The sequence below is a fragment of the Lathyrus oleraceus genome, chromosome 1, assembly GCF_024323335.1.
Source record: "Lathyrus oleraceus cultivar Zhongwan6 chromosome 1, CAAS_Psat_ZW6_1.0, whole genome shotgun sequence".
Classification (NCBI taxonomy): domain Eukaryota; kingdom Viridiplantae; phylum Streptophyta; class Magnoliopsida; order Fabales; family Fabaceae; genus Lathyrus; species Lathyrus oleraceus.
In genome coordinates, this window is record NC_066579.1 from 160,923,832 (window position 1) to 160,949,451 (window position 25,620).

At 40.1% G+C, this 25,620-nt stretch overlaps 1 protein-coding gene across 1 annotated transcript; it reads left to right on the plus strand.

The window, feature by feature from the left end:
• The first annotated feature begins 14,968 nt into the window (after positions 1-14,968).
• On the plus strand, positions 14,969-22,368 carry LOC127115561 (triacylglycerol lipase 2). The gene is made up of 9 exons (XM_051047074.1): positions 14,969-15,154; positions 15,367-15,480; positions 15,581-15,721; positions 15,796-15,906; positions 15,983-16,126; positions 16,226-16,266; positions 21,612-21,691; positions 21,798-21,893; positions 22,043-22,368. Exons 1-9 carry the CDS (start codon positions 14,969-14,971, stop codon positions 22,366-22,368), a joined length of 1,239 nt encoding a protein of 412 aa, XP_050903031.1.
• Positions 22,369-25,620: the final 3,252 nt, after the last annotated feature.

Genomic DNA, 25,620 nt, shown 5'->3' on the forward strand with positions numbered 1-25,620 from the left:
TCAGGTCAATGGAGATTGGAATACGAACCAGCCGCATTTGATTCCGTATAGAGATTACACCAGAAGAATACTGACGTTCTTCAAAAAGGTGAAGTTGTATCATGTCCCCCGGGATGAGAATCAGATGGCTGATGCTTTGGCTAATTTATCTTCCATGATAAAAGCTCATTGGTGGAATCACGTGCCACATGTTACGGTGAATCGACTCGAGAGGCCTGCGTATGTGTTTGCAGCCGAGTCTGTTGTGATTGATGAGAAGCCGTGGTACTATGATATCAAGAACTTCCTCAAGACTCATGAGTATCCTGAAGGTGCGTCAAAGAATGACAAGAAAACTCTAAGAAGGCTAGCTGGAAGCTTTTATTTGAATCAGGATGATGTGCTGTATAAGAGGAATTTTGACATGGTCTTGCTCAGGTGCGTGGATCGACACGAAGCAGACATATTGATGCAGGAAGTGCATGAGGGTTCGTTTGGTACCCATGCTGGTGGTCATGCAATGTCGAAGAAGCTATTGAGAGCCGGGTATTATTGGATGACTATGGAATCCGATTGCTTCAAATACGCTCGGAAGTGCCATAAGTGTCAAATCTATGCTGATAAGGTGCATGTACCACCAAGCCCGTTGAATGTCATGAACTCGCCTTGGCCGTTCGCCATGTGGGGCATTGATATGATTGGGAAGATTGAGCCTACTGCTTCGAATGGACATCGCTTCATCTTGGTTGCGATTGATTACTTCACCAAATGGGTGGAAGCAGCTTCCTACGCTAACGTTACCAAACAAGTGGTTGCCCGGTTCATCAAGAAAGAAATCATCTGTCGTTACGGAGTCCCTGAGAGAATCATCACTGACAATGGTTTGAATCTCAACAACAAGATGATGAAAGAACTGTGCAGAGATTTCAAGATTGAACATCACAATTCTTCTCCTTACAGACCGAAGATGAACGGTGCTGTAGAGGCGGCAAACAAGAATATCAAGAAGATTGTGCAGAAGATGGTCGTTACGTACAAGGATTGGCATGAGATGCTGCCTTTCGCTTTGCATGGATACCGTACTTCAGTGCGTACGTCGACCGGGGCAACCCCGTACTCCCTTGTGTATGGTATGGAAGCAGTCCTACCAGTTGAAGTGGAGATCCCTTCTCTGAGGGTATTATTGGATGTCAAGCTGGACGAAGCCGAGTGGATTCGTACAAGGTTTAATGAGTTAAGCCTTATCGAAGAGAGACGGCTAGCAGCTGTGTGCCATGGGCAGTTGTATCAGAGAAGGATGAAGCGAGCCTTTGATCAGAAAGTGCGTCCTCGGACATTTCAAACTGGTGATCTAGTTTTGAAGAGGATCCTTCCTCCCGGTACAGATAACAGGGGCAAGTGGACTCCTAATTACGAAGGTCCATATGTTGTTAAGAAGGTCTTCTCCGGTGGAGCCTTGATGCTTACAACTATGGATGGTGAAGATTTCCCGTCCCCTGTTAACTCAGATGTAGTCAAAAAATACTTCGCATGAATTGACCCGCTGGACGAAAAGAATAAAAGAGTCCAGGCAAAAAGGGGCATCCCGGCGAACCAAAAAAAAACAGAAAGAAAAGGGTTCGGGCAAAAATTAGGGAATAAAATGAAAAGAATTTGTACACCCGGTAAGTCGAAAACCCGCAAGGGCGACTTAGGCAAAAATGGGTATCCCGGTGGATTGAAAACCCGAAAGGGAGATCCAGCCAAAAGATGGATTAAAGCGAAGACTACAGTCTGAGTTGTCTGTACTTCATCGCGCTTCATTCGTCTGCCATCTCGAAAGATGTGATCGGTCCAGTCGGTCTTCTCAGAAAGCAAGGAAGCTGGGAGGAGAACTGATGATCTGTGGGTTATAACAGAATTGGGAAATAGTGGATGCCGTATTCACATTGCCATTAGGATAGTGTGTTTTCCTTTTGTGCGCAATTACCTCTTTCTAGGGATTGCTTCCCAATGTAGTTGCCTTTTCAGGCACATTTTCAATCAATAAAAGTTGTTATTCAGATAAATAGCTCGCTTGTTTTTATTTTTACTGTTTTGTTTGCAAAAACATCCGAATTTTTGATAAACATTGCATATAATAAAACATGAAGGCTTAACAATAACTTGCAGAAGGATGAAACATTTGAAAATCATTTTGAATGTTGAGGACACTTGAGCGTCTCTTGTCCATGTACCCCTGGGGCATTGTGTTTTGCTGTATTGCAGGTCGTCATCTGTGAGCATGTTCCCCAGCAGGTCCTTCTTCGAGCGAGTTTGATATCTGTCAGAGCTGTGTTCCCCTGCAGAGGTGTCTGTGGATGGTATCTTCTTTCCTCAGCAGATGTAAGGATTACATACCCCCAGCAGACCTGTGTTAGCAGGTTTCCCCAGTTGAGGATCCCCGCTGAGTGACTGGTAGATGTTTTCCCCAGGAGGGTTTCCCCAGCGGAGTTTGTCATGAGGATGTTGTTTCCCAGCAGTCGGGTTTGTGATGTGGTTATCCCCAGCATGGCCGTGAGTGTTTCTCCCCAGCAGGGTTGTGGAAGTTTATTTCCAGTATGACATGATGTGTCATCATTCCCCAACAGAGCTGTTACTCTCCCCACCAGAGTGGTTCTCCTTATCAGGAAGGTGTGGGTTTTTCCTCAGCAGTTCCCCGAGTGGAGCGGGTTTCATGAAATATTTCTCCAGTAGAGTTATCCCATCAGTGGATTGGGCAAGTTCCCGTAGCAGAGTTGCATCCCCAGCTGAGTTTATCCCCATTTGTGGATTGGATGGGTCGTTCCCAGTGGAGTAGTGGTTATTCCCCGAAGCAGAGCTATTCTACCTAAGGTTTGGTGGAATCTTCCCCAGTGAAGTCGCTTTATCAATCTCTGGTAAAGATGTCTTGTTACTCCCTGGCGAGTACTATCCCTGAAGAGTTGCCTGGTCTACTTCCCCAGCGGAGTATTGTTTATTTGCTTCCCGAGCAGAGTCCCCGAGTTGGATTGTGAAGGATGTCCCCCAGCAGAGTTTATCCTGTCCCGGCATCAGTTTTGTTTTCTCCAGCATGAGTGAGAAGTCGGTGCTTTCTCCGCAAAGCATTTCCCCAACAAGGCTCTCCCCGCGGAGTATTCTTCAAGCAGATTTCCTCAGCAAAGTCTCCCCACAGAGTTGGAGTATCTGATCAGTTCGGCTCCCTAGCCGGAGTTCATTTTGCATTTTGCATATAATAATCATTGCATCCTCAAAGGCGTAGCATTTCCATTCATAATGGAGCATTACGCCATAGAAAAATTCAAACATATGCATTCATGTGTTAACCCGATCAGACCGTCTCCCCGGCAGAGGCAGCTTCTTGTTCGACGTCTGTACAGCGCTTTCGAGGTTTATTTCCTCATCCGTGGTGAAAGAAAAACCTGGTTCTACCCAGTAGCCTCCTAGTAGATGTGGGTGTGTCTGATCTCTCCGTGTAGAGTCTACCCCTTAAGCAGAAAGTGTCCATCCTTTCCTGCCATTTCCCCACTGAGATACATCCTCGTGGATGACGGTTGCTTCCGTTCCCTCCCTAATGGGATGGGTTTTCCCTATTGAGTTCTTTCCTCATTAGGATGAGTCTTGTTTCAGTTTGCCTTTTTGGATCGATCCTAAATTGTTGACTGTCTCTTGTGTTGCCCTGGGGCATGAATGAATAGTGGCTCACTAACCGGTACTCATTCATCTTATCCTCAGCGGGATTTGTTGGCTTCTACCTACAACCCGGTAGTTGTAAGTCCTATCTTTGTGGTTTTCTACCTACAAATCGGTAGTTGTAAAATCCCACTTTCATCCCCTTGGTGGAGTTAACCCTGTGTGCTCATCTTATCGATGACTGGTTACTTTTCCGTGGTTTTCTGCCTACTAACCGGTAGATGTAATCCCCTCTTTGCAGCTATCAGTATCCAGTTGGCGGTATTGATAGTCTTGTCCCCTCTGGATACTTGCCTTGATCAAGCAGTATTGTCCCCAGTGGGTCTTCCCCTTCCTTTTGGATACTTGCTCCGAGTAAGCAACTTTATCCCCTTTTGATTGGTCATCTTTTGCATACCTATTCCTGGTACCCCGATGCCTTTCTTTTCGGTCGCTTATCCATTTAACAACCTGCAACCCGGTTATGGATAATCTTCCATGCGAGTCTATTATCTACGTTTTGACGGCTATAGATAATATATCTCATGCACTCTCTGGTCAGTCTTTTGATTGTTTTCTCCAGCATAGTAAGATTCGTATTCCTTGTGGAATCGAATATCCATCCTTTAACAAGTTTGCTTTCGCTCTCTTCAGGATGATGTCGGTTGATTTATCCATTTAACAACCTGCAACCCGGTTATGGATAATCTTCCATGCGAGTCTATTATCTACGTTTTGACGGCTATAGGTAATCTGTCTCACGCGCTCTTGGGTCGAAGTCGTCCTCCCCAGTCGAGTAAGATTCGTATTCCTTGTGGAATTGAATGTCCATCCTCTAACAAGACTGCTTTTCTAGCCCTCTTCAGGATGTTGAGTGTTTTTGGAACACAAACCAATTCACGTTTTGGTCGGTCACCCGTTTTCTGCCTACAACCCAGCATCCTTGGTGTTCCTTCCTGTCTACTCTCTGTCACGTCCTTCTTCCCTAGTGATTTTCCTCCTCTCCGTTGGTGTCGATAAACGTCGAGTTTTTCCCCATCATCCATTGATGATTTGGTTGTGTTCGCTCTCCCTAGAAGATTCCTCCTCTCCGTTGGTGTCGATAAACGTCGAGTTTTTCCCCATCATCCATTGATGATTTGGTTGTGTTCGCTCTCCCTAGAAGAGTCCTCCTCTCCGTTGGTGTCGATAAACGTCGAGTTTTTCCTATGCGTCCGTTGGCGTATAGTTGATATCTTTCCCCACAGGGTCTTCCCCAGTTGAACCTCCTCTCCGTTGGTGTCGATAAACGTCGAGTTTTTCCTATGCGTCCGATGACGTCTAGTTGCTTATTCCCTACAGATCATTTGGTAATACCATATGATTCCCCTCAGAGTTCTCTCCTCTCCGTTGGTGTCGATAAACGTCGAGTTTTTCCTATTCGTCCTATGACGTCTAGTTGTACCCTTCCCCAAGTGGATTTACCTCCCCGTTGGTTTCGATAAACGTTGTGTTTTTCTCATTCGTCCGTTGACGTCTGATTGTATACCCTATTCCCAGTCATTCATTAATGTCTGGTTGATTTCCCAGCCAGAATCCCCAGTAGACGTCCTATTTGGTGTCCGGTTGTGGTCTCCCTTTCGTCCTATGACGTCTGGCTGAGTTTTCTCCTTCTCCGTTGGTGTCGATAAACGTTGAGTCTCCCTTTCGTCCTATGACGTCTGGTTGAGTTTTCTCCTTCTCCGTTGGTGTCGATAAACGTTGAGTCTCCCTTTCGTCCTATGACGTCTGGCTGAGTTTCCTCCTTCTCCGTTGGTGTCGATAAACGTTGAGTCTCCCTTTCGTCCTATGACGTCTGGCTGAGTTTTCTCCTTCTCCGTTGGTGTCGATAAACGTTGAGTCTCCCTTTCGTCCTACGACATCTGGCTGAGTTTCCTCCTCTCCGTTGGTGTCGATAAACGTTGAGTTTTTCCCATTACGTCCGCTGACGTATGGTTGTATCTCTCTTTCCATTCATTCATTAATGATTGGTTACCTCTCCGTTGGTTTTGGTAAACGTTGAGTTTTTCCCATTACGTCCGCTGACGTATGGTTGTATCTTTCTTTCCATTCATTCATTAATGATTGGTTACCTCTCCATTGGTTTTGGTAAACGTTGAGTTTTTCCCATTTCGTCCGCTGACGTATGGTTGTATCTCTCTTTCCATTCATTCATTAATGATTGGTTACCTCTCCGTTGGTTTTGGTAAACGTTGAGTTTTTCCCCATTACGTCCGCTGACGTATGGTTGTATCCTTTTCTGGTTATCCCCAGTAGAGTTGATTTACCTCTCCGTTGGTCTTGGTAAACGTTGAGTTTTTCCTAGTTGTCCGTTGGCATCTAGTTGAGATGATTTCTGATCCCAGTCATCGTGTGTCGATGTCTGGATGTGATTGTACCTAGAAAAACAACAAAAACAAGAAAGACAGATCCCAGCAGTGTGCAAATTTCTACGGTTCTTGGTATTCAATCCTTGTTTACCCTGAAAGTCTGACAGCCGTTGCTCTCATCCGTTCGGGTTCCCAGTTGATTGAATAGGGGCAGCTGTAGCACCTCAAATTTGCACCTCCAATTTGTACATACATTTTCATCATTAGGTCATGAACATTACATAGTCCATTGCATAGCATTGCATAGCCATTTGCCCAAGTGCAAGCCCACTGATAAATTAGGTCAAACTGGTCAGGAGAATCAGTCAATCAAGCAAGCATGTGCTATTTTCATTGGGACAAAGCCCTAGGGTTGATTTACCAAGTTCATATGGTCTAAGGATCATTTTGAAGTGGTTTGGCCAAAGATTGGATGATCAAAGCTCAACTGTCAGGCTGAATTTCATCTGGAACCATAGAAAGTCAACTGTGGTCAACTGTGCCTGATTTAATGGATTTGGAGGAGGGAGAGGGTTGGATATATTTCATTCATGTTGAAACAAGTTTCATTTGACATTTCAAACATCAAGAATGAAGAAAATAAAGTCAGATGGAAACTTTCCAAAAATAGAAAGTGACTTGTAATTGAAAATTGCCAAAAATGGAAAGTTTTCCTCCTCAAAATTACGTGTTCAAACAAGCTTCAAATGGAATTTTTTCCAACATGAAAGTTGAAGATCTTGATCTCATCATTCCAAAAAGTCCAAGAACTTGAAATTCCCATGTGTGGTTAGCAAGATATGGTCCAATCATTTTCAGAAAATGCCCGAAATCAAAGTGGCATAACTCTCACATGGAGTGGCCAAATTGGATGGTTTTTCTTTGAGCAAATCACATTTAATGTGCACTTTCATAATCCATCATCACATTTTGCCAAAAGCATTCACATAAAAAGGCCATTTTTCAAGTGCACTAATTAAAATCCAAGGGCAAAATGGTCCAACTTTCAAAATATTTGGAATTTTGACATGGGACCAATTCCAATAGCTTCTAAATGCAAATTATGACTTGTTCAAATTGAAAAATTACTGTTTCATTGCTTCTAGCCATCCAAGGGCAAAAATGCCAAATTGCACATATAAGCTCATTTTGCTAATTACCAATTTTTGTGCTAATCATGTTTAATTGTTGGATTAGTGTGAAGTATATAAACTTAATTATAACAGAATCACAAGAGAATAATCACAATTTTCAGATCAAAGCAAAAAAAATTCTAGAATTCTCTCAATTTTCTCCACTTTTCACACAAACTTTTTTTGCTCAATTCATCAAGAATCCATCAATCTTTGTGCAATTTTTTGTTGTATTCATCATTTGCAGGTACTTGTGGAGTTCTGTTTTTGGTAATTAGAGGAAGAACCGTGCAAATTCGCAGCTGTCCAAACCTTGAGCTTCAATGGTGATTCGCAATTTCTCCATCTCTAAGGCGTGTTGAGCTGAACAATCACTTGCATTCATCTTCATAATCATCAATCACGATCTGTTTTCAAGAATCAAGGCCAATAACACGAGAATTTCACGGCTGCACTTCAAGAAGGTGATTTTTCGAAATCTTTAATTCGTGAAATCAAGATATGGCTTAGATAGTTCGTGGAATGTAGGTTAATTTGATGTTTGAATCGCGCGATTCCGTTAAGTATTGAGCTAGATATGTTGATCCGAATATTTGCGTGCGAAACTTCTTTCGATTAGTTCTTTTCGTACGTTAATCTTTAGACTTAACCATGGACATAATCGTAACCTACATGGAGAGACGGTCACAACGGTATAAGGCTTGTATCGTTTGGTGCAAAAAATCTCGAAACCGCTGCCGGAGTGATGAACTCCATGAACGACGAAGAAGCTTGCGAGAATTCTGGAAAAACGCGGTTTGATTTGTATTGCATGGCCTTCCCTTCAAATTTCGTGTTTCCCTCCTAAGCCTTCCAATCACGCGCCGCCAGCACATAAATGAGATGCTGTACCGTTTTGGCTTGGCATGCGAAAATCACCGTTACTGCTCTTGCTGTACCATTAATTCATTTAATCATTAATTAATTCGTATAACTAAATAAATAATCCAATAAATTCAATTAACTTTAAAAATTCATAAAAAATTCAATTTAAATCCAAATTAGGTGGGATTTTTTTTGTTAGTTTCCAAATTTTATCTACTTTTTTTAGGCATAGTAGTGTAAGTTGTGCCTGGTAAAATTTTTGAATGGTATATTGATATTTGACATGTGTGACAAATTTGCATGTTTCACCATTTTAATCACCAAATATTCATGCTAGCTCCAAAATTAATGAAATTTCATATGGTGATTCTTGACACATTCCTGGAATTTTTGATATATCATTTGTGATTTTTTGACCTCTGGTTTGTTAGATATGATTTATTTAATTTGAGTGTGACAATTTGTGTCACACTATGCTATGCTGAGTTCATGAATTATTTTTCCATGCTTCCCTTAGTCCAATGGCCCTGATTTTTTGCATGAGATACAATGTATATGTTAGGTTTCATCCTGAATTTTTGTGGACTTAATTGATCCATTTTCTAATTGATTTGGATTTTTGATTGCTGTTTAGCAATTTTGGATTGTTTCTTGAGTAGCAAATTTACATGTCTTGTAAAATACTCATCCCTTATCCTATGAATATGAAATTTGGTGGATTGCTTCCTGACATGTGTAGCTTCCATTTGGATTTGGTCCCATCAATTTCTTAATTGTTTTCACTGTTTGGCATGTGATTGAAGTTAATGCTCATTTTGTTACCATGTGTTGGCTTGCATAATTGTGTCTGGATTTCTTGATTTTCATTGACCTAATTTCTTTTGTCCAATTGAGCTGAAAATTGACATGCTATACCTTGAATGTGTCCTGTTCAGGTGTGAATTTTTGTGGAATTAATTGAATGGTTTTGGTATGCTTTTGAGTGAGGTAGTTCTGTTTGGTCAATTGAAGTTGTAAATTGCATGATTGATGTTAAATGGTGCATAAAATGAATATGGTGAATGATATGAGCATGGGATCAATTGCATTTGCTTTTAATTTGCTTTAAGTTGATTTTGGTTGAATATTACTTGCTGTTTAGAATTTTTTATCCCTTTTGGACCCTAGGCTTGGCCTAGTGGTCTTGTTTCTCACATTTGGTGTGGATTTTCAGGATGAAATGCACAATGCTTAAGGAGATTGCTTCAAGGCAATTTGAATTGAGTTTGGTTGGTGTTTATAAACTAACTTGACTTTGTTTTGTAGGGATTGATGCTTGAGCTTGAGCTTATAGCTTGCACTTGTGTGCATTGACTTGTGTTGTCTGTATAGATTAACATTTGCTATTTATTGTTGGTTTATCTGAGTACTGATGATACTTGATTGATTTCAGGTACATTTAGTCGCTTACAGTTCTTTAAGAACTTGCTTGCTGCTGCTTGGTTTTTAAACCATTTGAGGTAGGACTTCTATTCTTCATGTAGTCTGGAAGACCTGGCCTGTTACTTGGCCAGGCAACTGTCTGAAGTCCTCCTTAAGAGGCGATGTTTGTGGTTGTTTACATTTGTGCCCAAGCAGGTGAAGACCTCTATGAGGCAATTGGCGGAACCCAAGGGATATGCAATCTATCCCCCGCTATTCTGTTGAGTCGTCCCTCTGCTCACACGGCTGTGTGTTGATGCATTGGGACACAAACCCAAGATCTTGTGCTGTTGCACAATCGAGTCAGAGTCTTGAGCGTAGAAGGGTCCCTCCATTCTGGACCCACGCTCCTTTGTCTGAAGCTCTCCCTGACCGGGGATAAGAGCTGTGAAGTCTCATCTTCACTCACCCTTCATCAGCTTCACCTTAGCCCCTCAATGGCAAGGTTAAGAGCTAACCTTACCCCGATACAGAGGCTTGTTTGTTGAGGTTGATATGACCCCTCGACTAAAGCGTAGCCCTGATGTTTGAGCCCCTTGTTGGTGTGTTTATTTCATGTTGTATGTGTTTGTGTGGTGTGATTGTATCCCCTAGGTTTGCTAGACTCCGCGTAGTCTCGTTTGCATGACAATTAAGGTAGCACGGTTCCTTCGTATAGGACTTCCTTTCTTGCTTGAGCTTTCCTAAAACACAAACAAACATTATCCCCTCTTAAGGAGGCGTCAACTCCTTCTACTACAGGTGAGTAAGTCTCCAAAGGTCGAGCATCCGGTAGATTGCGTAGTGACGTTATCCACTTAAAAAACACAAACCAACAGGAATAGTTTAGCCGAACTACGGCAACTCTGATTCTCATGTCCAGATGAGATACGTAGGCACGAGATGCGATATCTTGTCGAGTTTGACTAACAACTAACACTAATTCTTTTCTCTTGCCCTAGTTGCAATCGAGACCTTTCTTCTGCCTGTGTCTTCGTTTTGTGTTGTTGCGTGCTTGGAAGCTGATGTAAGTCCATCGAGTGGCATTCGGGTTCCAGTGTGCGTGTGTTTTGGTTCGGATGCTGATGTAAGCCCAGTGATTGGCATTCAGGCTCCACGTTTGCCTCCTTGTGTGTGTTTTGGTTCGGATGCTGATGTAAGTCCAGTGATTGGCATTCAGGCTCCACGTTTGCCTTTGCCTGTGTTTGCTTGTGTGCGTGTTAGCCGAGTTACGAATGCTCTGATTCTCCTTCGTCCAAAGGAGATACGTATGCATAGGATGCGATATCCTAGCGAGCATGTGTCGTTTCCCCAGTCCGAACTACTTAGACTCTGATGTCTATGCTTGATAGACTAAGTAGGCCCAGGATGCGATATCCTGCCGAGTCAGTTTCAGTCTGTTTTCTTGTGTCTCCTTCAGCCAGTGTGTGTGTGTGTGAGCAGTGTTTTTAGCAACCATTTTCCTTCCTATTGTGCGTGGATCCCGTCGAGTACGACGGATGCGTAGGGGTGCTAATACCTTCCCTTCGCATAACCGACTCCCGATCCCATTCTCTTTGGTCGCGAGACCATGCTTTTTCCAGGTTTACTCTGAGTGTTTCCTTTCCCTCTTTTGGGATAAATAACGCACGGTGGCGGCTCTGTTGTTCTTTTTTCCCGCCGGTTTTTCGCGTAATGCGACAATACTCATTCAGGAAGGCTTTTTCGATTTCTTCCCAAGATGTGATGCTACCGGCGGGTAGGGAATAAAACCATTCTTCGGCTTCCTCCGCTAAGGTGAACGGGAACATTCTTAATTTCTTGGATTCTTCGGTGTGACCATCAATTTTTAGAGTGTTTCTCATGGTCAAAAACCTCTGCAAATGCTTGTTTTCATCTTCATTCATTTTTCCAGTAAAATGCTTCCTTTCAAGCTGATTAATAGTACTCATATGCAACTGGAAATTAGCCACGTTTACTGGTTGGTTGACAATAGTTAATCTGTCGGTTGGTGCATTTGCACCTTCGTAGTCACCCAACAGTCTTTTTGGTGGCGGTGGAGCTTCATCCATAATTTCGATCTCTCTATCGGAACCTGAAGGAATAGAAAGTTGTTCTTCGTCTGATTCCAATCGGCCAATCGAGCTTGCCTGAGTCTCGCACGCAAGGTTCTCTCGATTTTTGCGTCAAAAGGAAAATCAGTTGAGGTCTTATCTCGCATACAAATATCAGACATGGATTAGTTGATATAATCAAAATAAATTATTACAATAACGAAAAATAAATTTTAGTTGCAGAGCAACAAAATTTCAATTATTATAATTTAAACTTATATTTGGCAATCCCCGACAACGGCGCCAAAAACTTGATCGAGAAAATAGCAAGTGTACTATTTTGTCGATGTAGTAGTAATAGGGATGTTTCCCAAAGATCGATCTTGAGGATTGCACAGTAATATATATGTAAATTGTAACTGAATTGAACAAACCTAATAGTTTGGGATTTTGTAAAAATCATTGTAAGAGAAAATAACAAGAATAAATATTTTCATAAATTATAATAATATGCCAAGGTTGGTGTGTGAAAATCTCCTGTAATGACCCTTGAGTGTATATCTCCTTAATAATGAAAGTTGTTTCAATTACTGGATCTTAAGATTGTTTCCCCCGGAGACCTCGGAGGGAAACCTTTAGTATTCAACCTAACCTCTAAGTCCTTAGGTGATTAAGATGAAACCAAGCAATTTTACTTTAACAAGAATAACCCGGTAACCATAGGGTATCCCTAGTCCTAGGTGATATCTACTATGGTTTCACTGTATAGAAACCTTAACAATTGCAATCCTGCTAATCGTTAACCATACATAATTCTTGATTTTTATGATAAAGAAAACATTACGCAAATTACACAGTAAAATTAACAACAAATAACATGTATTAAGAAAATTAAAATTTCAGAGTCATTACACGATCAATTCAGGGACACCCCCTGGCATTTGGGGGTTTAGCCTCTCATATTATTCGAATAAGATACAAAATAAAAACGAGACATTACAAAAGAATGGGAATTCCGTTGATCTTCAATTGCTTCCGCTCTTGAAGGATCTCCGTTCTTCGCCGCTTTTGACCACTTCAATCTTTACCGTCTCCAATTCGTTATCGTGAAAAAAAGTCCCTTCTCCATATTCAAAAATCCCCTAAATAGTTCCTGATGACAAATTTGATGTAGCAAAAGTCCAAAATGCCCTCCGGGTTTAGCCGTGCTAAAGTACAGCAAAAACTGGAAAATATGGTGTCCAAGCCAACACTGGTCGTGTCAGGCAACACGACAGACCGTGTTAGGCTTCTGATGAAAAGGCCTTGACACGCCCCTCCAGGGAGGCTGACACGGGTCGTGTCAGCTGACACAGGCACCCGTGTCAGCTCCCTGTTTTCTTCTTCCAGGTGCCCTCTCCTGACACAACCTGTGTGGGATAATACAGGTGGTCGTGTCAGGACTACTGTGTTGCCCAATTTCCTCTTCCGACAGGCCCGGAACGTCCGATTTGCTTGTTTATCCCTATGATTCTCTTGCTTACACCTGAAACCAATAGAACTACCACAAAGAGACATAAAATGGAGTATAATAATGCAAAACAAATGTAATCAACAACTGGAAACAACAATGCAAAACATCTAATTTACTAAATAGAACAATAAAATAAGTAGACTAATGTGTTACCGACTTCGTGAAAAGGTGTCGAATGAGTGTCAGAAAACAAGTAGAATTGGAGATTGTTCATACGTCTACCCTCAATTTGAACTCGAGATGAGATAATGAAATTAACCTTACTTTGAAAAAGTAGAATACTAGATAAATATAGCAATCCAACTCTACAAATCCTAAGTTTGATGTTGATTCTGACACTTTCTCTTCCCTTAATCAAAGCTTGATCAAGAACCCATTAATGCCAATTTGATTCGCCATCTCACGCTACTCCTTTGAGAGAACCTTCTTCTCTTAAAAGCCTTCACTCGATCGAATCAAAATTATGGATTATTGTAACTCAAGATTTACCAATATGATCCACCGTCCCACGTAACTCCTTTGCAAGAACCTTCCATTGTTCAAAGCCTTCACTCGATCGAATCCAAATTGCGTAACCTTGTCCAAAACCTTCAAATCCTTAATTGATCTTGAAGGAAAACCCCAACTTAATTTTCTTATTTGAAAATCTCAAAGATATCAACCCAATTTATAATTCAATCAACCTAAATTGGACGTTATCAACCGATTCTAGATGACACCAAAATAAAGAATGATTATATATAGTTTGTTTGTGTGTATGCATAAAATGAGATTGAAGATGATGAGAACACTTTGAAATCCTGATTTCATGTAGGTTTACTCTAGAACCTTACTATAAATGATGCATGTCTGAAGTATTTATATGCATGCATGTTTGGAGGCAAAAGGAATGTAAAAGATTTGAAAAAATCATGAATTTTTGAAAAAGTACGTTGTATGTGTCGACTTATTTAAGTCATGTGTCGAGCTGTTCGATACACGTGTCAATCTATATAGGTCATGTATCGTCCAATATAGGTCATGGGTCGACATATGCAGTCAGCACATCAAACAGACGCTACAGACTTCAAAATGAGTTACATGAGTCCACCTAAAAATCAGATGTGTAGACACATAGGAACAGTTTTCTTCTATATGTCGACCTAAAGCACGTGTGTCGAAACATAGTTTATTTTTCTCATAAAACTTGTTTTTGATGCATGAAACCTTTTCCAACTTATTTCAAAATGTTTTTATGTTTCCTAATGCTAAGATGAACATTGAGACTCAGAGGATATCGTCCAATATACTTAAAAGTTAAAGTATCCTAGTTTTGACATCATACAAAATACATCTAATGTAAAGTTGCACTCACATAATTTTTATCAAAACATGCAATATGATATCGGTCTCTTTTTAAATATCCACTATTTTAATCCATCATTTGTTTCCCTACTTTCACTATTACCCTTGTAAATCGATCAATGTACTCTCGTAATATCTTTTTCTTATTTTATGTAATACGTCTAAGTATGTCCAATATGGTAGGTTGTTGCTTTCAAACGGGAAACTGAGCAATGAACGATTATCTATGATTCTATCTCTTAAACATGTACAAAAACAACAAGTATTTTCTTTCATGTGAGATTATCATTTCCAAGAGAATTGAAACGTTTCAGACAAAAATATGTTAAATTTAGTTTATTTGTTTTAAAAAGTAACTTTTAAGTATAACTAAATAAAAATTATCTTAATCTTGAATACAAACTTAGGCTCTTAATTAGCAGAATCTTAAAATAAAACTGTTAAATTTCCAATTAAAACATAGGTTGTTAAATTATAGAATAAAACATCCAATTAATTTTTCTATTTTAATCCAAATTTTCTATTTTCTACATTAACCTTCACTTTCATCATATATATAAATTGAGTATCTTCCTCTTCGTTGATGTAATATATTTCTAAGAAGATATGGTTTTTCTGAATTTGATAAATTCTGTTGCTTTAACCCTTTGTGTTATACTTTTAGCTGTTCATAGTCATCAAACTTGGGCTTTAGGTCGTGGTTTTTTGGGTAATAGAAAGCTTATACCTTCTGGAGAAGGTTTATGCGCTTCTTCAATCACTATTCATGGTTACAACTGTCAGGAACTTGAAGTAAGAAAAATTTGAACTAGCGATTTGATAAGAAATGAACAAATATAATTTTTTCTTCTATAATTTTTCTCCAAATTCAATTTTCTAATTAATCATATCAAAATATAATAAACTAAAATAACAAAAAAAAAAAAATCCAACTACTGCCTTGAATTTAGTTGTGGTTAGGCTTCTCTTTCAAATCATTTCCTCATAACTATCATAACTATCAGGTTACAACTAAAGATGGATACATTCTTAGCGTTCAAAGGATTCTAGATGGTCGAGTTAAGGTTGTTGGTAATGTCATTAAGGAACCTGTGATTGTACAACATGGAATTCTGGTGGTAAGTTATAGCAATTCATCGGTTATATATTTTAATTATTCCTAGTTTTATTTTCCAATTTTCTTTGGAATTATAATATCTAAGATATGGTTAAATGTAGGATGGAGCAACATGGTTTTTTAACAGTCTAGAACAAAATCTGCCAATGATTCTTGCTGATAATGGCTTTGATGTTTGGGTTGTTAATACTAGAGGAACCAAATATAGTTGCAAACATGCCAACTTTGACGCCTCTCGCGAGGTTGTTTATTTTCAAGAAAAATTATTTTGATGTTTTAGTTAATATAATTAATTTTTTTTATGGAAAAAGTGCAGGAATATTGGTATTGGTCTTGGGACGATTTGGTTGCCTATGAACTGCCGTCTGTTTTTGATTTTATCTCAAAGGAAACAGGACAGAAGATACATTATGTCGGACATTCTTTGGTAATGTATCATATAACTAACATTTGTTATATATTAAAATAATTTATAATACTAAAAATTGGAGTTTGTTTTGTAGGGGACTTTAACAGCTTTGGTATCATTGGCAGAAGGTAAATGGGTAAATCAGGTAAAATCAGTAGCATTGTTGAGTCCTATTGCATATTTGAAGCGAATGACAACACCAATTGGAGCTGCTGCTGCAAGATCCTTACTCGGCGAGGTAGATTAATATAGTTGATTGCGACAAACATGGGTTTGTTGTTTGAAAAGTATTCAATCTTATAGATATAAATTCCTAATTTGAATTAATGTTAAACAGAGTTTTTCTCTTTTGCGCATTGCAGAATTTGATCCCAAAGGGTAAGACTATAGAGCTTACAATTTTATCTCCTAATATTTTTAAATATATTAGCATATATGATACGAGCCCTGTTTGTGAGAACCCACAACAGTAAGATAACAGGCCCAATAGTGAGAGGGAGACCAAAGTAGACAACCCAAAACTTGGAAAAAGGTTGATCAAAAAACCAGCTTGGATGGAAGACTTTGTTTGTTAGAGGAGAGTCCTTGGTGAAAGGCATTAGTGGTTTAATTGTGTTGCAATTCCGTTTTTTACCCTTCCGTATTTTTCGCAAGTTGGTTATGATGTAATAGCTATATAACTTTGTGTACTGAAACAGAATAGTGGGTGGAATGAATAGAAACTTCTTCTCTCTTTTTTTTTCTTTTCTCTCTCTAAGGAGTACACACTCACTCAAAGAGTGCTTTCTGTTATACAATTTGTGCAGCAGGTTGTATCACTGGTGCTTTCATCATGAACCCTTCTGAGCTTATGAACGCCCTTCAATCCAAAATGGACGCCCAATCGGCTGAGTTACGTGATCTTCTGAAATCATCACTTGCCTCACATTCTGACACCATTCATTCCACTCTCCATAGTCATTTACTGGAGGTTGATGCCAAGGTTGCTAACCTCCGTTCCACGTATCAACATCCACCGCACGGGTCTCCGGAAACGGCATCACGTTCGCTTAAAATCAGTGTTCCTCGTTTCGATGGTTCTAATCCAATCGATTGGCTGTTTCAGATCACAACTTTTTTTAATTTTCACCAGACACCAGAAAACGCACGTCTTCAGATCGTGTCATTTCACATGGAAGGCCGCGCCGCCGCATGGTTCTAGTGGGCGATGCGCAACCACTTGCTTCCGTCGTGGACCGTCTTCATGGAAGTTGTTCGCAACCGCTTTGGCCCAACTCCATACGAAGACGTAGAAGGTGATTTATCTAAACTCTCTCAAATCGGTTCAGTAGCGGATTTTCAGGCCCAATTTGAAGATCTCATGAACAAAGTTACTGGTATTTCTGAATCCTTACTTATCAGTTTCTTATTACTGGTTTGCGACGAAATCTCCGTCGGGAATTGGAATTCCACCGACCCTCAACACTTATGGAAGCTTTTGCTATGGCAAGGGCTTATGAAGCCCGTTTGGATGACACTCCAACCCAGGGAAAATTTTGGTCCAAAGGCCCAGCTCACAATACAAACCCAAACATATCATCTATTGCAACTTCTACGACCAATCCCCAAAACACTTCCTTCGCCCAAAATACTTCTCCCACCCTTAAACCGAATACCCTACCCCCATTACTACCCACACCTAAAACCAATGTTGTTGTTCGTCACATACCTCCGGCGGAACTCCGGGATCGCCGTGCCAAGGGGTTATGTTTCCGATGCGATGAAAAATGGAATCCATCCCATCGTTGCAGTAGCAAGGTTCTCATCCTCCTGGGTGATGAAGACGAGGAACCAGACCTAGAACCTGAGGGCCACCCGCCGGATGAAATTTCAGGTGACATCTCTAGCTTACACGCGTTATCTAGTCAATTACAGAATCGTTCGCTGCGCGTTACAGGGGTGTATCAGCACCACAATTTTCCGATTCTTATTGACAGCGGAAGTACTCACAATTTCATTAAACCAACACTGGCAGAGCGTTTGGGTCTAGCTGTGACTCCGTGTTCTCGTTTCCGGGTGGCAACCGGATGTGGCACCTTTTTGGTTTGTACCTTGTGCTGTAAGAATGCTCCAATTACCTTACAAGGTATTACCTTTTCTGTTGATCTGTTTGTCTTAGCAATTGAGGGCCCGGAGGTTGTGTTGGGTTTTCCGTGGCTTCAATCATTGGGAAAGGTCTCCCATGATTATTCTGCTCTCACCATGGAATTTTGTTGGAAAGGTACTCCAGTCACTTTGGTGGGAGACTCCTCCTTGGCACCACACTCTGTTTCCTTGCATCAACTCCAAGCCCTTGTACACAGTGATGATATTGCGGGTATTTTCACTATCACAAAGTCCCTCCCGGAGTCACATAAAGAACCTGACTCCACCCATTCCTTTCCCAAACACCTCTCCTCACCATTTTGCGACCTTTTACAGAGTTACAATCACATCTTCACCACCCCTATGGGCCTCCCTCCCCGTCGTTCCGTCGATCACCGCATTCATTTGATTGAAGGAACAAAACCTGTAAATGTGCGACCATACCGTTACCCACAATTTCAGAAAATAGAAATGGAGAAATTAATCCGCGAAATGCTTGATCAAGGGATCATCATTCCCAGCCATAGTCCTTTCTCCTCGCTTGTATTGTTGGTTCGAAAGAAAGACGACTCTTGGAGGTTTTGTGTCGATTATCGTGCTTTGAATGCAGCGACGGTTAAGGATAAATTTCCTATCCCCACCATCGATGAACTTTTGGACGAGCTTGGTGGGGCAACTGTGTTTAGCAAACTGGACCTTCGCGCAGGGTATCATCAGATTCGAGTGCATTCTCGCGACACGTACAAAACGGCATTTCACACACATGAGGGCCACTTTGAGTTTTTGGTCATGCCTTTCGGCCTTACTAACGCGCCTTCAACTTTTCAGGCGACCATGAATCAACTGTTTTCTCCGTTCCTCCGGAGGTTTGTGATTGTTGTTTTTTTACGACATTTTAGTGTACAGTTCTTCTATTAAGGACCACTTAAATCACCTGGATTTGGTTTTACAGTGCCTGTTAACTAATTCATTTTTTGTCAAGCTGTACAAATGTTTGTTTTGTCAGGAATCCATTGATTATTTGGGCCACATAGTGTCTTCCAAGGGTGTTCATGTTGATCCCACCAAGTTGGATGCCATGATGAAATGGCCGCCGCCTTCCGATGTTAAACAACTTCGGGGATTCTTAGGCTTGACTGGTTATTACCGCCGTTTTATTGCAAATTATGCCACGATTGCAGCACCGTTGACAGATCTCTTACGCCATGATTCTTTTAGCTGGACTACAGCCGCCACTGCTGCATTCTCTGCTCTTAAACAGGCTATGATGGCAGCTCCAGTTCTCCGATTACTAGATTTCTCTAAAGAGTTTGTCATAGAGACTGATGCTTCTAACTTCGGTATTGGGGCTGTCCTAATGCAAGATGGTCATCCCATTGCTTTTTTTAGTAAGAAACTTGGCCCAAAATTACAGGCTGCATCTATGTACATAAAAGAACTGCATGCCATCACCGACGCAGTCCTCAAATGGAGACAATATCTTTTGGGTCATTTTTTTATCATTCGGACTGATCATAAAAGCATCCGGGAATTATTACAACAGGTTATTCAGACTCCCGATCAACAGGCATACGTGCGAAAGTTATTGGGTTTTCAATTTCGCATAGAGTATAAACCCGGTGCCTCAAATAAAGTTGCAGATGCTCTGTCCCGCGTACCGGCAGCATGGCCCGATTGGGATTCACCTGATTCTTCTGCACTTTTGGCTTTAGTCTCTTCCCCTACTTTCGGGATTATACAACAGCTCCGAAAGGAAAATGCCTCGGATTCTTTTTTGTTGGCTTTTCATGAGAAATTTGCACAAGCTACCTTGATGTTTCCTTATTCCATCAGCAATGGGCTGGTTTTACGTCATGGGCGCTATGTTCTTAATCCCTCGTCGCCGCTTTGCACTACTATTATTAGTGAATTTCATGACACCCCTAGTGGCGGGCATGCAGGTGTTAAACATACCCTCGTTCGTGTTGCAGCCAATTTCTTTTGGCAGGGTATGCGCCAAGCTGTGGAACGTTTTGTAGCTTCGTGCCTTCTTTGTCAACAAATTAAATACTCCACTCAAGTTCCTGTCAGGCTGTTACAACCCTTGCTTGTGCCAGAGGTGGTGTGGGAAGACATCACTATGGACTTTGTTACAGGACTACCTTCAACTCATGGTTATACGGTGATCTTAGTGGTGGTTGACCGCTTATCCAAATCTGCTCATTTTGGTGCTCTCATGGCATCCTTTACTGCTTCCAAAGTGGCTGAATTGTTTGTTTCCATGGTTGTTCGCCACCATGGTTTTCCCCGCTCAATTGTGTCTGATCATGACCCGATCTTTATGAGTAACTTTTGGTGCAAACTTTTTGAGTTGAGTGGCACGAAGTTATCTATGAGTAGTGCCTACCATCCGCAAACAGATGGGCAGTCTGAGGTGGTTAACAGAGGCTTGGAGCAGTACTTACGGGCATTTACTCAACACAAACCTTCTACTTGGGTTTCTTTTCTTCCATGGGCCGAATTCCACTACAATACTAGTTATCACAGCAGCCTCAAAATGTCACCATTTGAAGCTCTGTTTGGTAGAAAACCTCCTTCCATTCCGGTGTACACCAGAGGATCAACTTCTATTCAAGCGTTGGAAGATGCTCTCCTTACTCGTGATGAATTATTACGCACTCTTAAGGAGAATTTGCTAGCTGCTCAACATCGTATGACTCAAAAAGCCAATGCCCACCGCCGCGAACTCTCGTTTGCTGTCGGAGACTTGGTCCTTGTTCGTCTTCGCCCATATCGTCAAACAATGGCACGTGAACACCGCTATCACAAGCTGTCTAAGAAATATTATGGACCGTATCCGGTTATTGAGCGTATTGGTCCTGTTGCCTACAAGCTGCAGCTGCCACCAGATAGTCGTATTCATCCCGTGTTCCACATTTCAGTCCTAAAACCATTCCGCGCCACTGATATTCTGCCTCCACAGGACCTGCCAAGTGAAAGCTTCAACAACCAGCCCCTAGAACAACCGGATGCAATAGTGGACACACGCACTGTACTCATACATGGTTTACCAACATCTCAAGTTCTAGTTCAGTGGAAAGGATCTCCAGTGGAAGAGGCATCTTTGGAGGATCTTGCCACATTCACATCTACTTATCCTACTTTCCACCTTGAGGACAAGGTGATTTCGGAAGGGGAGGGGAGTGATACGAGCCCTGTTTGTGAGAACCCACAACAGCAAGATAACAGGCTCAATAGTGAGAGGGAGACCAAAGTAGACAGCCCAAAGCTTGGAAAAAGGTTGACCAAAAAGCCAACTTGGATGGAAGACTTTGTTTGTTAGAGGAGAGTCCTTGGTGAAAGGCATTAGTGGTTTAATTGTGTTGCAATTCCATTTTTTACCCTTCCGTATTTTTCGCAAGTTGGTTATGATGTAATAGCTATATAACTTTGTGTACTGAAACAGAATAGTGGGTGGAATGAATAGAAACTTCTTCTCTCTCTTTTTTTTTTTTCTCTCTCTAAGGAGTACACACTCACTCAAAGAGTGCTTTCTGTTATACAATTTGTGCAGCAGGTTGTATCAATATATTTTATATATATTATTATATCTTTTATAGGGTTGCTACCACGGACTTTATCCATGATATTTGTGTTAAATATAAACTAAATTGCAATGACTTATTCACTTTAGTAACAGGTTTGAGTCTTTTTTAGGTTATCACAATTTAAATTTAAATTGACACATTCTTATATAATATATTTTTTTACTAAATGTATAATATTTTTTAATTATTCTCTTTAAGGTGATAATTGTTGCTTAAATAAATCAGCTTATGACCAATTCTTCACGGGTGAACCACAATCATCATCATCAAGAACTCTTTTTCATTTAGCTCAGAGTAAGAATTTCATATTAACCATTTTTTTAGTTATACATTGCACTTGATTATATCAATATTAATATCTAATCATAAATTAAATGATTTTTTAATAGCAAATCAGGAATCATATATAATTATATTAAATTTATTATTACAAATTTATGCAGTTTTTCGAACAGATGTATTGTCGAAATTTGACTTTATGACATCAAACTTAAACGTAGCGCGTTATGGACAACCAACACCTCCTGCCTACGACCTTTCAAATATTCCTAACAACATTCCAATTTTTATGAGCTACGGTGGCCCCGACGCACTTTCTGATGTCGCCGATGTTCAAAAGCTGTTAAATGACCATTTTCAGAGCCATGACAAAGACAAGCTTACTGTTCAATTTATTAAGAACTATGCTCATTGTGACGACATGTTTGGTACAAATGCCAATGAACTGGTGTACAATAATGTTACAGATTTTTTCAAACGTAAATTTTGATGTGTTCAATTTCTCTAATTTCCTACATGTCGTAACCTTCCTACATGTATAGGGAAAGTGTTACAAATTTGTTGTATGTGGGAAATAAGTTTTGGTGTCACTAAACTTGATGTATATATTTTGTCTAGAGATGGTAATAATATATAGGTTTTATTAGAATAAAATTTCCTTATGTATGATATATGGAATGCATATGTTGACGTAGGAATACAACAAAAGACTCACAAACCTTAGACACAAAGAACTTAATCTTGTGTACAAAAAAACTCTCCTAAAACATGATAATTGAGTCTCTTTATAAAGCAATGTCTTATGGGATTTTTCCTGATGCATATTTGATTTAAATTCGTCTAGAATAATAGAAGATCTTGTTGGAAATGATTGTTCCATAAAACTCTCCAAAAGATATGATTTGTTACATTCAAATTCAAATTCAAATCTCCATTTAAATTTTATTTGATCTTCACAAACTATCAAACAAACCAACCATACATTACTAGCAAATCTGCAGTATATCTGATTGAAGACGAATCATAAAATTCACACCAAACAACATCCCTTATGGCCTGATGACAAGGCCAAATATTGCACTGCACATGCTAGAACATCGTGTTTCACATGTTGCACCAATACATCTAAATTAACTCCTCTGTATAACTTGTAGATCTTTTGTGGTAGATAGAATCTTGGATAGAGAAATATTGAACCAAACTGCAATACCATATGTCTATTTCCATAGACTAGATGTTGCAGCCCACATGTTGGAACATCATGTCCAACATGTGTCCCTTCTGCATCAGAACCAACTTGAACAACCTCTATATTGTTTTGCATAATGCAGTCAATCCCAAAAGGACCAACAAAATTTTACTTTGAACAGTGGCTCTGATCTCTTTTATGACGGCTCAAGGTGGACCTACGTGGTTAGCACTCCAATGCCCTAGTCAGTTCGAGATTCAAGGTTGGTAAAGTGAAATTAGAGATCAGCAATTGTGAACTTTCCCATAACATGTGAACTATTTTATACTTTGTTTCGAGTAGAGAGGGCTTGAGACAGATGGCCGATTGGGCTTTTTTGTCGGTCCAGAACAATTTCTCCCAAGGCTTTGTCGGACGCTGAAGGAGATAGGGCAAGCCTTAAGTATTATTAACCGTCATTTATATTATAGTATGGTGTAAAGTAGAACTGAATCTCTTGGGATTAGTTTTTTTAAAAGTAATAAGGAACAGGTGCATTTAATTCACTTCTATCAATGATATGATTCATTACTCATTCCTGACACGTACGATGACGTGATCAACTTAGGTATGGCGCAGTTTATATAGTTCTTGAATGCACTTGAGTTTAGTGTGTTCCCATTAGTGGTATTATAGTCGTTGATCTTGTGATTTTTTCTCATAACTGGTATCGATCATTTGATTGACACTACTTATAAAGAGGGTGGGTTGAATATCTGGGAATTTTTCGCAACCCTTTAGCTTTAAAGCCATTAGTTATTTTTTCAAAGAAACATCTTCATTCTTTTTTCCTAAGAACATCATTGGAAGCGATTCAGAGCTTTATTTAAATATTTTGCATTTTTCATCCCTCCTGCTTCGTCAATGTCTTTGAATCAGGTATCCTTCTAATTCAAACTTTCTCTTTCAGCATTTCTTGCTTTTTGGTTAAGATGGGAGGTAATGATATTGATTTGGCAAGTGATTCTAGAGTGGAAACTTCATCTTGGTCATCTTATGTTTCTCTTCATCCCTCTATTAGTATCGACTATGTAGGGTCAAAAATCATACCTAAATCATATATATGTTTCTCTTCATCCCTCTATTAGTATGCTTCTCATATCCCTTGGAGGAACATACTTCTTCTTTCAGGTCGCCAGTTGCCCTTTTATTGAATGTCGGCGGAAGAATAGATCGTACCAAGGCCCCCGTGCCACATTCATTCATGTTTTTCTTTGAACCGAAGGTTGCAAGCCTACCAACGTCGGGGTGATGGAATCTTTGACGTCATCTAGTTGTGGAGGGGTATGACTGGGTGTCGCATCTCGAAAAATACGATTCCTCGCGATGGTCGCGGAAAATATTACGTTCAAACAGAGTCGCCACCGAACTTTATTTATTCGAATTAAGGAATAGGAAAATATCGATAAAACCTTTCGAATAATAGAATAATGGTCGTCGCAACCACATTCGGGTTCGGGAGTGGATTACGTAAGGGGAAGGTATTAGCACCCCTTACGTCCGTTGTGCTCAACGGGAACCTTTTAGTTCTAATTTGTGTTTTGAGTGTTAATTTATGTTTGTTTGTTATCTTTGGGTTATAAATTTATTAAAATAGAAATGGATGAGAAGCTCAGAAAGGGAAAAGGGGAGGTTTTTTATTAGTGTGCTCGCGAAGATACAACAATCTCCTGCCTACGTATCCTTAAATAAGGAAATCAGAGCATTCGTAGTTCGGGGACTACGGTTGGTTGGTGTGTTTTTTAATGAACAACTGTTTAGATTGCATCCTAAAGGCTAAACATTGGCTTGTCTACTCTCGGCGGAGGCTTAAGCATTAGTTTGTTATGCGCATTAGAAAGGATTAAATGGTGTTCTTTTTGAAAAGAGTTTTAGTCACACAAGGGTGATAAGTTGGATTAATATATTGGATGTTTTAGTTAGTTGAGATGATCTTTGGTTAGATGACGACCATTCGGATAGTCGAGTAAGACAACTCGTATCCTAACAGTCGGGAAAGGGAATAGAAAACTCTAGACCGCTTTCTTTTTCATCCTTAATTATAGGAAAGGTTTGATGATAATTAAGGTGTTTTGAACAGATGACGGATACTCGGATAATCAAGTAAGACAACTCGTATCCTAATAATCGAGAAAGAGAATAGAAGACTCTAGACCACTTTCTGTTTCATTTGAATATTTATGAAAATAAGGTTGTATATAGTTGATGTATTTTTTTAGAATAAACGACAAGTACTTGAATGGCTGAGTAAAACAATTCATATCCAAGCATTTGAGGAGAGGAGTTGAAAGCTCAAAACCATCTCATTTTCGTATATTTCATTGTGAAAATAATTTGATTAAGTGTTAAGTTGGTGGAAAAATGACAATTGTTCGACTGACCGAGTAAGAGAACTCGTATTCAAACAATTGAGGAGTGAAATTGAAAACTCAAAGTCAACTCCCTTTTCATTTAGCTTATTGTGAAAATATTTCGATTTAATCGGAGTTTGGAAGTTGGTATAGGAACGACAAT